Raw genomic sequence first — 13,419 nt, forward strand, 5'->3', positions numbered from 1 at the left:
CTGGACTTTGCTCCATGTGACCCCGCCCCCTCATGCGCCCCTCCATCCTGATTGGCTGAAAGAAGGAAACTGACCTACTTTTGAGACAAGAGGAGAAAGCCATGAACTATACTCTTGTCTTTACATAACACAAGATGTTATCTTTTGGCTTAGTTAAAAAAAAACTGTTTTAAAGTGCAAAAGTCTTACAAGAGACTGTTTTTAACATCAGATAGTAAAGCAAGACCCACCTTCTCACTTTTACCATATAATTTATATATGTAGGCCACCAAAGCACTGTACTTAAAGGACCACTGTGTAAGATTTAGGGGGATATACTTACAGAATGTGATAAAGTTTTCTTTATGTATAATCACCTGCAATGCATGCAATGGATTTTTAGGAATCAGTCTCGTACACATTAATTTTTCATGCCAAAAAGTTTTCAAGAACTCTGGGAAACATGTATATAATATTTTAATATCCATATATTGTTATGTGTTCTTATTATCTATGGAATGTGGCCTCTGTGTGTGTGTGTGTGTGTGTTTGTGTGTGTGTGTGTGTGTGTGTGTGTGTGTGTGTGTGTGTCTGTGTGACTGTTGTTATGATTTGTATTTTACTGCTGCCCTTAGCTGCCCAGGGATTGTAGATGGAAATTAGCTAGTAAACTAAATCTGGTACAAAGCATCTCTTTTCTTCTGAGACTAATGTTATTCTGTACATTGTCCCTGATTAAAATAAGCTTAATAATAAATAATAATAATAACCTAAGAATAGGAATTGTCTCCTTACCTTAACATGAGCTGTTTTTATGTACTAAGCAGTGGGACTACTGTTTCCACAGTAGTCCAAAACGGACAAACTGGACTCTAGAAAGGGCCATTCATACTTTCATGTTTTGTCTCAGCCCCCGTAGTTAGAAGCCCAACTGCAATAAGCAGCGCAGAAAACTGCTTAATTCAGTGTTTCTTATGGTTTAAATAACAGGGCCCATTTCTTTTGGTGAGACCTCTGCAGATAATTCAGTTTCTGGTGAAAACCTCCTTAAGTCTTTTATCTAGTCTATTTTAAATTATTGGATTAAAAAAAGTGACCATATCCAGCATGTCTTGGACGAGTGGCCGGCAGCTAAATGCCAAACTGCATTTGAAATGTATCATTGTAATGTGCAACTGCTGTATTCAGTGTTTTTACCAATTGAAATCATAGAGTTCGCTTGTTTTTGGAAAGGAGAAGACCGCTGCGGATAATTCAGCACATAGTTAAAACCTCCTCAATGTCTGGTTCAGAGATAAGGTAATTACACATTAACTTATCAGAGAAAAGGGGTGAGCATACAGCAGCATGTGGTGGGTGAGCCGCCCATCTCCAAGATGCCAAGCTGCGTCAGAAATACATTATTTTTAATGTGAAAGCTCTTTATTCAGTGTTTTCAGTGGTTTTAATTGCCTGGTCCATTGCTGTCAGGAGGAAGAGACCTCTGAGGATAGTTCTGCTCCAGCTAAAAACCTCTTGGACGATAACACAGAAGGAATTTAAGCCAGGAGAAGTTTTAGCTGGTTGCAATCTGTTAGACACCACTAAATGTCCCTAAATCTTTCACACTTAAACTTTAAGTAAAATTTTGAGGTAACTGCACTATATCAGTGTCATTACTTTCTTCTTTATACTCCACTAGATTATGAAGGCAAATAAAGGCAAATGCCTTTTACTTCACTACAGTTATTTGATAGCTTTAGTCAGGCTATTTTCTTTGCAGATTTAGATTATTATTTTAAAATAACAAGTTAAGCTTTTTAAAATAGTAAAATAATAAAATTAAGCTACCCAGCAGTATATAAAGTAATTCAAATTAGGTCCACCTTCATCTGCTGCAAAATTAAAGTGATGTGGGCAATTCTGCATAATGAGTACTTTCACTTTTGGTACTTTAAGTAGGCTATATTTTGAAGTCAGTAAATTCTTTTTACTTAAGCAACAGTTTGAGTGTAGGGCTTTTACTTGTAACAGAATATTGATACACTGGGGTATTGTTACTTTAAAGACTTACGTAAAAGATCTAAATACTACTTTCACTACTGTCTTTTAGTGCTGCATACAAATGGAACTCTTGAACTTGTGTTTATGGTATGGGAAGTTGCAAACACGAAGTTGTGAACTCAACAAAATTTCCACCAAGAAGGTTGAAAATGCCACAGCAGTGTGGCTTTCATATGGCCTCTTCTTTTTAACACAATAAACATGACCCCATTTGAACTTTGCAATATTCACAAACACATTTATAAATACAATTAGCACAAACAGTTGCCACACAAATAGCCTTGAGTCTTTGGGGTCTCTGGAGTTCCTGGAGCACCTACATGCTACTCACACACCCTGTACCTGTTGTACGATTTACTTTTGCGGTAAACACGCAAGATAGTATGAAGACCTACTTTTTTTTCTCCAGTCACGGTATCCAGAAATAACAGCAGAGTGAGACATCTTTCTTTTTGCCGACAACAACAACACAAACATGCGGTCAGACAGTTACTGTTGAATTGCTTTTATTTCAAACAGCATTCACACAATACACTGTATTCTTGAGGCACATTCACATCAAGTGCTAAATAACTCCATGCATGGTCAAATGTAGGCTACAGCTTTGTTGAACTGATTGCAAATGCTGATTGTAAATGAAAATATTGCTTCATTATTTGGCACAGTAGGAAATATTGTCTATTATGTGACCACAGGTGTGTTATTTTTGGATTGATTTTCAAAGTGAGGTGAGGAATGCAATCAGAACGTGACCAAAAATGTGTTCTAGGTCCTGCTTGATTGAAATGAAAATCACAACAGTGCAAAAGGCTGATGATTCTTGAGTTAGCAGATATTTCACATGATAATTCACATTCAAAAAGTTACAACTAAACAGCACTATTGCACAATGTTGTAGAGAATATCTCAGACGTAAAAAGCCACCTTGACATTCTGACTTTTCTAAGACCCCTGTCACACTGTCTTCATTTTAACTTTAATTTTTTTTAGCAGTAGGTACTATTGGTTTCAACTAGAAAGGCCCTCAGTGCTAACAAAAAGTTTGCAGGTATCTTAATGACAAAAGCTAAAATGAGTGTGACAAGTGTCTGGTGATAAACAACTACAGATTAATTCAGAATATCAAGGTGTTTCCTCTAAGACAAAAGGAACTGTAAACCCATTTAAAGGGGTTAGTATACTTTACATCACAAGTTAAATTCCCAGAGGTGTTTTGATAATATTTCATTGATCAGCAACAATATGGGTGTTAAATATAGTGTTATATAAATGAAGTTGGAGTTTGATGTTTATTAAAGTGTATTACTATGAAAAACATAATTTGCACCCAGAATTTAGAGAGAAAAATGACAATGACAAGAATGCTGTAGTACACTATTTACACTATTAAATATGCTTATGCAACTTGTATTGCATTAATCATGGTAAAAATAGAACAATGTAATATGATATTTATATGCTGATTACATCTGATTTGGCCACCCTGTTAACAACTGCTACAAATTACAATTATTTCACCTGGATAAGAGTACCTGGATTTTTTCTTTTCAAAAGCACAATAAATACTTAAATCTCTATTATTTGTCGCTCTCACTGTTAACAAATCACACAAGCAAATCCAATAGAGCTTACTCAATCAGCTTTGAGACCGCTACGAAATCAATCAAGAAGGCGCAATCAATGACTGGTTTGAAAAGACAAATGAGTGTTTTCCTGAAAGAGAAGCGATTTCACCTCTCCGTCCAGTCGGTCATTCTCTAGACAGCTAGAACAGGCTACAACCAGAGTAGGCACCATGCAGAGAGGGGATTACGCCTGCCTAGTCTGGGTTCTTTTTGTTTTGTTTGTTTTGCCAACACAAGGACAGAGGATTAACATTATTTCAAACTGATCAATGATTTTCAGTGTGTTATTTGGGTAATTTGGCATATGCACTGCCTCTTCCACCTTTACATATAATGCACCCCAGACTTTTAAGAAGGGAAAAAGTTTCCACATAATCATGTTTTCTTTGCCACTGTGGAGATTTGGGATTCAGCACAATTTCCAAGCCAAGGAGAGAAGGTAAGGATGTAGGGTGCACGCCATTTGAAAACTCAGTTACTTTAGTGAGTAATTTGGGTAATTTGGCATATATGCTGTTCTTTCAGCAATTACACATTATGCACCCCTAAATTCTGAGAAGGGAAAAGGTATCCACATATTCATGTATCCTCTTCTGGAGTATCAGGATTCAGCACAATTCTCAAGCCAGTGGAACAAGGTAAGGATACAGGATGCACACCATTTTAAAACTCATCTGTTACTTTCAGAGTGTAATTTGGGTAATTTGGCATATGTGTTGCTCCTTCCACCCTCACGCATAATGCACCCAAGCCAGAATGAAGCCAAATACTAAATACAGGATTTAAGTGTATCCAAGGATCAATTAAAACAACCCGTTCAGAGTCAAACACTGGCTTTTCAGATTCCTCTCCCATACATGAAGATAAGGTGTTGTTAATTTGTTACTCACCAGCAGAACAACCCATAGCCCACACAGTATCCTCCTGTGGGCCAAAAACTCTTAGTTAAAACAGATTTGAGCATGGCACCAAATAAGGGAAGAGGTGAAAGGAAAGTGAAGAAGCAAGTGTTTTACTTGAAACAGGTCGGTATGCATGAGGGCAAAGAGGGCTAGATCCTGCGCAGAGGGTGCCACATGGACACGGGTTTCCTCAGAGTGGCCAGCATCTGGTTCCAGTGGGTGATCCCCATCCCGCTGGCTTCAGGGCCGATGATCACGTGACCCAGGTTCTCGCCCCGGCCGTCGTCTGTGGCCTCTGCCACTGTCACCCTCAGGGAGAGTTCCTGCAAACAGTGTTACAGAGTTACACAACCTGCTGTGTAGGAATGACTCAGCATCTTTTTTACAGCAGGGCTCATCCAGATCTTTAAGAAATCAGCTAAGTGGGCATGTGTAATAATAGCATTTGCTTTTTTTTATGGTTTCTGACATTTTAACCCCATCATCTTTTACTCACACTGAATTTTATTACTGCTTGGTTCATTTTGAAAATAGCCAGAAGTGTAAGAGCAGTTACTTTGTGCTTACAAAATGCGAAAAAAAAAAGTATGCAAAAAAAGATCAAATATGTCCCAGTAAATTACATGTCAAATGCAGTATGCCCAAAGTTCCAGGATGTTCGACTGTAACCGCTCTCATTTTGCAGTATGCCTGCCACTATGCATTTCTGGCAATTCTGATCCACAATCCTCTGCGATGCAGGAGATACGTCACATTGACTGGGCCAAAGACCAATGACAGCTTATCAGCATGTTGACAGCTGTCAGACGCCGCAATGACCGATGACTGACATTCAAGTCACTAATGACCAGTCAAAAAGTAAAAACAGGAGTATTATTTGTTAAAGTCAGCAAAAAAATCACATGGATTACCAACAACACAAAGACATACATAACTATAAAATAAAAAACGACAAAGAAATACATATGGCATTTATCATTTGTGAATATAATACAAACTGTATGTTAGATCTACTAATATATGCAATTATTACTTGAAAGTTAAAACTACATACATTACAAAGGAGCAACAGCAGTGCTTTATAGGTCGACTTCTGTCCCTGGCGAGTTTGGCAAATGGCATTTTTTTTTATCTCCAGGGAAATGGTATATAAGAAAAAGGGTCAAAAGTCATGCGTCAATGTATGACGAAGTAGTATGCGCTGATTGTGTGCATACTGCATATAACATAGGCCGACATACTTTGTAAGTACGAATAAAAAATAAAACGTATTTCACAGCAAAGCGTCTGTGTTATTGCTTTTTCTGCAACCATACTAAATTCTGTGTTATTCTATTGATATATTTTATTATTATCCTATTTAAACATTATTTATTTCTCTTGAGTTATGTCATCATCTTTTTTCAAAAGAGCAATTAGCACATATGCTGAAAAAATTATAAAAATGTACATATAAATACATACACAATAAAATAAGACCCGAGAACCATGAATATGACAGTCATAACTATTTAAAATTAAGTACATGGCAAACTCATTTTACCAGTATAAAAATGATAATGAAATGTTAATTCCACTTAACATCCATTGACATGTTATATATGTCAGCTGCATGTGCATACTTGTATACACAACTGTTCATGTTTTATTTGCTTAAATAATTCAAGCACTGATGTTAGAATTACTATTGCCCATGCTAGTTTATTATTCTGTTTTTGTTGCAAAGTTTCATCATCCAGGACTAGCTTAGTGCCACAGTCTAAAGTGTCACCTGCAGGACGATGGACGGCACAGAGAAGATCATGGCTTCATTAAAGATGGGGTTCGTGTCGTCCCTTTTGGTGGAAGTCTTCTTCTTACTGATCTTCCTGCCGTCTTGCAAGAGATACACTTTGACAAACGGATCTAATGACGAGAAGGCACAAAGAAGATTACAGCCACATTTTAAGCCTCTAAAACCCAAGCTACACATGTACAAACATAGACAGCCCCGCACACAGAGCATGTAATAAACTCCTCATTAAAAAGTAATTAATTAGAGGCACAGTCTTTTGCACACAATTAGCTCTGTGGATGATAATGACAGTGTTTCATTGGGTGACCTTTATCAGTACAATGTTAGTGTGGCACTTATCTGGACATTTAATGTGATGAACAAGTCATTTAAGTCCCATCTGCCTGGCTGGGTATGAATAAATGTGTCCTCTAGGAGTTGACATTAAGAGTGTGTTATTACTGAGTCACTAAGTGTTGTGTTCACTCACAGGATATGAGTGATAATGAAAATTTCTGTATAAATTAAAAGGCACAGAGATTTATATGTACAAAGTGTTATAGTCATATTGACAGTACTACATACTACTACTACTACTACTACTACATACTATTAGTAGTAAACTTTAACTTTACAAGACATATAGAATTGGTAACTAACTGCATTGTTAACTAATTGATTTGATAACTAATTTAGATATTTAGATTAGTTTAAGTAATAATTGATATGAGAGTATATCTATAAGGAAGCTGGATAATTAATGAAGTTATACTGACTAATGAAGAAGGGGTGGGATTAAATGCATTTTTTACTTCAGCCCACTCTTTTTTGGAAATGTGAAATCAAAACTGCCAAATGCATCACTATTATTATTTTTTGATGTTTGTTTGTTTTGGGTTTTTTTTGGTACTTTTCTGATATTTATATTATTAATTTATATTTTTTTCTAATTTTGTGGTATTATACTCGTTTGTAGTTGCTATTTTGCTTTCCTTGTTTTGTTGTCTTCTGTTTGTTTACTTACTCTTTTACATGTTTACATGTTTGAAATAAAGATTTCAATCAATCAGTCAATCAGAAAAGACACTCAGGTAACTTCTATTCACACACATTTACAAATAAAACACAAACAGCAAACAAACAATTGTTCCTGACCTGCAGTGTTCTTGCTGTTGGTCCACACCAGGTTCTTGCACTTGGCCACTACCACTGTGAGGCGCTCTGCTGTCGGCAAATAGCTGAGAGACAACAGGATCTCTCCAACCGCGTCCACAGCCTGCAGAGTTGCACCAGACATTAAATATAACATGTCATGTGCCAGTGTTAAACTTCTCTCTTAAACTGTTTTCAAGGTTTCTCAATTGCAGCCTTCTCCCAATTTTTGGCATCTTCTCAGTTCCATACGATTCCTATCTCCCCACTCACTTAAAGATCATTGTTTTTCCCTCTCTATAAGCTCGCTGCTCAATGATGTTTAAAGGGAGGGATGATACCCCTCCATCACAAAGCCAAAGATGTGATACAGAAGATCAAGCTGGAGAAAAAAATCAGATGCACCACCAATGGCTTCATCAAGATATTTCATTAAAACTTAGGACCCATTAATAAACTATGTGAATAGTCTACCTGGCCTTGAACTGTGAACTAAGACCTCTACAGGTGGTCTGTCTCATATGGGCTTAAAAACACTATTTGTACCTTGGGATGATGTTAATGTCTTGTTTGATAGACAGAACAAATCTCTATAACTTAAGCCTTAAAAAAACTGCAACTGCATTTTGTTATTTAATTATTAGTTTGCCATTATCATTAAGAAAATGGAAATAGAATTAAAAAAAATCTTCATTTCATTATCTTCCTGATCTATTGTTTTATTATATTGTTCATATTTTTAATGCAAATTTAATGAATCAAGTTATAATTGCTTTCCAAAACAGCTTGATGTGTTAACTGATTAGAATTAAACACAGTAAGTTTAATTAACCTATTCCATTGGCACATTTTAGGCTGCACAGCCATGAATATTGCTGTTATAGATACTGTGAGTCAGATTACAAGAGTCATTTTGTTTAATCAGGTTGATGAAGAGATGAAAAGTTGATAGCAAATTTAATAATCATTCAAGTTTGCCTATGGTCAAATTAAAGCTAGAGTTGGTAACTGTGTTTAAAAAAAATTGACATATATTATGAAACTGTTACTATATACTGACAGAAGTACATGAGACAGACAAACAGTCAGAGCCAAGCAGTCTCTATAACGCAGCTGTCAATCATTGATTATAAACTGCGAGCAAACCGTCAAACTAGGCAGTGCTAATCACCTATGAATTAAGATTCTGCTACTGCATTGTCTATTTCTTGCCTTAAATCCTTTCAGAAATGTATTTGAGTGTACCTTTCAGATGTAAAATAAGAGTGTTTATGACTCTGCAGCCATGTTCAAAACAGTCAAGCTGAAAAACCAAGCACCGCCCACCTGTCAGGTCACAAGCTTCCCAATTTTATGGCTTAACAGTACACAAAAATATATTTCTGACACTTTCTGTCACATTTGATCAGCACTGCCTGGTTTGACCACAGTTTACAGGCTGTGACTGACATGATTGACAGCTGCGTCACAGACCCCTCAGCTCTGATTGGTTGTTTTCATTGCGGCACAGTGGATGAATGCCTTTTGAAGCAGTACGAGGAGGCAGAAGAACATGATTTTCTTCACAAATTATCTGTTTTATGTATTACTGTGTGAATGTATAACCAGATTCCAGATTTTTTTTAATTTTTATTAATTACAAACTAAAGCTTTAACCCATGGTTGGATTTTTTTTACCAGTGAGAGTGTACAATAAGTAGCACAAAGCAACAGTATGGTTGTGACAAATGAAACTCTGGGATCAGATTATCTGTTATCAGTTACATTTAGCAAGGAATTTTTAATGACTATGATGTGTAGTTTCGCTGAACATCCAGCAGAGGCTCTCAGACACCACCAGGCTTTCTTACACAGTATTTAGATACTTCAATGTAAAGAGCAGCTCGCATCATACTGTAAATGTGCCTAAAATCTGGCATTTTGTTTCTGTATTGCATTATCAAATTGTACCCTTTGACACATACTGCATTGTAACTCACCTTATTAATATCTTGAAGGTAGAGCCAGGCGTTGAATGGTCTAATGGTCAGGTCCAGGTCTGACAGCTTGAGATCTGCTATCCCTGCGCTGATGTTTCTCTCGTCAGCATCAATGCCAAAAGCCGCACAGCGCAGGCTGTACTCCTCCAGCAAGGATGAATCCATGGGGACGGAGAAGTGCTCATCAAAAATCACTGTGAATGCATTTGTCTGGACCTATGAGAGGTGGAATAGAATAGAATAGAATAGAATAGAAATACTTTATTAATCCCTCGAGGGAAATTGTTTTTGTTGCAGCAGCAAATAAGAGAGCAAGAAGAGCAAGATTTGAAATGTAGGAATTTACAATAGTAAAAATTTACCTCCCAGATAATTTAGCTGTGTGTCAGCTTTAAGTAAGTTGTAAATGAAAGTAAAATGATTCTTATGACTTTGGCACAAAACATACAGAGGTAATAAAAACACCCACACAAACATTGTTGCTTGCAATGATTGTGAGATAAATCACAAGAATCAGGCAATAAGTTAACTTTACAAGAAAAGATGTAGGCTGTAACATCTGTTGGTATCTTCATCCTCCTCCCTCTTTCATACCATTTAAGAGTCAGGCTATCAAGCACAAAATTGTACTTACTTTTTACTTTTTTACTTTTTATTTATTAAATGATGATTATGTCTCATTAAATTGCCAAAAGTTCTGGTCCACATAGGCTTCGAGGTATCAGGGTGTAGCCCTTAGAGGCAAATATCTTTTAACTTCTAAAACTGTACATATTGTCTTATTGTTGGTTGTGTTTCCATTTTTCAATTATATTTGTATGAATTAATATGCACTTTATGGTACTGTTTGTACTTTTTGGTTAGATGCCAAACTGCAGTTTGTTTTACTGCTGCATATTGTGCACACAGACAATAAAGTTCAATCTAATCTAATCAAATCTCATTAAATATAAACTAATTTAATCTAATATCTCAAAATCATTGCAAATAAAACCAGAATTATCTTAGTAAATGAGGCAGACAGTGAGGCCATAAAACTGAACAGAGCTCACTATGAGGAGCAACAACAAGCTAAATATGTGGTTAAATGTGGTTTACCAGAAGAATGTCTGACATAATGTAGAAGAGACTGCAGAGGGGAAATTACATCTTTACAGTTTTTACAATAAATATTTCGGGTCTGCATTGTTGAGATTATGTAGTAAATTACAGGCAAGGGGGTCACACTGCTATTTGCACTATGTCACATTTCCAAACACATTTCTTTCACTTGACTGCGACTAGATATTTTTCTGGGTACAAGTGCATTCACATTTTTGGCATTTTGTGCAGGTTTTTTTTTTTTGGCAGGACCTAGGCAGGACGCCTGTTGAGCTACCACTGTCTGAGACCAACAAATATCAAAACAAGTTACTTTTTAGCGACACATTTTTCAGTGGCTTTTCAGACCCCAAACATGGGTGGTTTTTGGCGATCTGTTGCTGTTGTTTTTCAGCGGGGATAGTGCCACAAAAAGGGGTTTTTACTTTAAAGAGACATCCCCTGCCAATCTGCAGACCACTGTTGGAGACCAACAAACAACATAACCAGTAGTTTTTTGCCAAGTCATTGCGGTGTTTCCTGCAGCTTTTTAAGCACAAAACATGGCTGTTTTTTTTCGTGACCTGTGGCTGTTTTCCCAGCACCTTTTGAGACCCCAAGAGTGCTTGTTTTTTTCGCTACTCAATGCTGTTTTTCCAGTAGGAATAGTGCCACTAAAGGGATAGTTTTTTTTTTACAGAGATTTCAACTACCAAGCTGCCAACCATCAGACAAACAAACATAACCGTTTGTTTTTTGGTGGTCATTTGAGGCTTTTAAGGCACAAAATGCAGGTGTTTTTTTTAGTGATCACTGTGTTTCCAGTGTTTTTTCAGCCCCAAATATGGGTGTTTTTTAATGACCCATGGCTGCTTGGTTTTGCCACAAAACCTGCTGTTTTTTATAGACATTGCTTTGTTTCCTATCTGGATGGTGGCTTGAAAAGTGGTTGTATTTTACAGTGACACCATTGTTTATCCAGTGGGGATTGTGCTGCAAAACAAGGTTTTGATATATCTGCTACAAAATAACATCCAAATGTAACTTATCCATTGTTTGTAGAATCATAAAATGCCAGCATTTTTTCAGGCAAAGGCACAGTGGCCAGCAGCGGCTGTGTGGCTACTGGCTAATGCTAATTTCAGGCCATCAGATGCTAGTGCTGAATTGAGGGTTTAGCGGTTGGAAGTTACCAGGCAACTAGTAAATGAGGAGGAGAGGATTTAATAATAGCCCCTTTTCACACCACTGGTTGTTCTTGAGGTGTGAAAAACAATAGGAATATTTCTGCTAACAAATACAGTGAAGCAGAATAAAATGAAAGTATGCGTCATGGTCGGCAGGAGTTGTTTTTAGTTAAACAACTCACTGTACAATGAAAGGATTGTGAATTCAGAGCACAGGGTCTGCAGATCAGCCTGTAAGGCCGACCTTGGACTGAGCCTCATATCTACCAGCTGAATAGCACCACAATAATACATCCAACACCTACAGAATCCAGAAAAAGGCCTGGCTGCCGTTGTGCAAATATGTACAGAAAGATATAAAGCATCCAAAGCAGACAGTATCTCTGTGCCGGCACCCGAGCACACAGACTTACACTTCTTCCACAATATGTCTGTCTGCACTGTTAGGCTTATCGCTAAGGGGGATAACAATTGCGATGCGTGCGGTGAAAATGAGGCAATAAAAGCTCAAAGAGAGGCGTGTGTGTGTGTGTGTGTGTGTGTGTGTGTGTGTGTGTGTGTGTGTGTGCTACAGCAGACAGAGAGAGAAGAATAAGAGAAGAGTGGCATGCACATTATTAAAGCCAAAACAAAAGCAACAATCAAATAACTGGGGAGAAAAAGGGATGGGGGGGGGAAATGGGATGAAAAAGGAAGTGATAGACAGGTGATGGGTGAAACCAAAAACAGTGACAAAAAAGAAATGCTGGAGAAGAAAGCAAACGAGAGAAAGCACAGGAGAGAGAGGGGCTGGCTTGACCATTAGTGCGAGAGGAGCTGATGTCAGCATTTCTTTGGTCTTCAACACTCCTCGACATTAAAGAGGGAGCCACTAAAGGCACTGCTCCCATTATCATTACACCCAGCCTGAACGCATTAATATAACACAACATGCTCAAGTGAAGGGAACCGTGGTGAGTTCTATGTCATCCCCATCAGCCTGCACAAACTGCACACAGCCACATTCACATGAGGCGAGATGCTGATGACTCACAGCCAGGCAGGAATTAGTGCATTTTCTGGCAAAGTCTCACGAAGAGCAGAAGGCGAGTGGCAGGTGTAGCAGATGGAGGAATGTAGCCCTGTTCTCTTCCTGTCCGAATGGTCATTTCAAATTAGATTCAAGCTTTCTATAAAATTGTTTAAGTGGAGAATTCAAGGAAAAAGTAACAATGAAGACAATCACATCTCTTCTAGGAAAAAGAAAATATGATTAGTAAAAGAAATACTCATCGCAAGTCAATTAGATTATTATTATTATTAGACACTAAGATAAAATGTTTAACTTAATAGATATGGTTTTTCTAGATCGTAATAGTAAGCAGGGGTGTAATTTACAGTGGGGGAACACAGGGGACATGTCCTTTGCACTTGCACAAAAAAAAACAATGATTCTGGTGCGCCCAGTAGCTCCGTTGGTAGAGCTGGTACAGTTGGTTCTGGCCTCGGCCCTTTGCTGCATGTCTTCCCCTCTCTCCCTCTCTCCCTTTCAGACTTGTACTGTCCTATCACAATAAAGGTAGAAGCCTAAAAAATCATCTTCAAAAAAAAAAACAACAACGATTCATCAAAAAGAAGAAACAGGGGAAATTGCATGAGTCAGTGTGTGTAATTCTAAAGGTAGGGAAGTTGGATTGGTATTTTTTTTTAAATTGTAGT

The 13,419-nt window shown here is 37.4% G+C and overlaps 1 protein-coding gene across 1 annotated transcript in view; it reads right to left on the reverse strand.

Annotated features, from left to right (window-relative positions):
- Positions 1-3,062: 3,062 nt before the first annotated feature.
- The window catches only part of syt12 (synaptotagmin XII), a 32,767-nt gene continuing 22,410 nt past the window's right edge, over positions 3,063-13,419 (reverse strand). Inside the window, exons 5-8 of the mRNA XM_042496318.1 lie at positions 9,455-9,670; positions 7,479-7,599; positions 6,321-6,454; positions 3,063-4,872 (exon numbers count right to left, since the gene is read on the reverse strand). Of these exons, the coding sequence (XP_042352252.1) occupies positions 4,699-4,872; positions 6,321-6,454; positions 7,479-7,599; positions 9,455-9,670 (645 nt within the window). The 3' untranslated portion in view covers positions 3,063-4,698. The remainder of the gene's footprint in view (positions 4,873-6,320; positions 6,455-7,478; positions 7,600-9,454; positions 9,671-13,419) is intronic.

The sequence above is a fragment of the Plectropomus leopardus genome, chromosome 11 (genome assembly GCF_008729295.1).
Source record: "Plectropomus leopardus isolate mb chromosome 11, YSFRI_Pleo_2.0, whole genome shotgun sequence".
NCBI lineage: Eukaryota > Metazoa > Chordata > Actinopteri > Perciformes > Serranidae > Plectropomus > Plectropomus leopardus.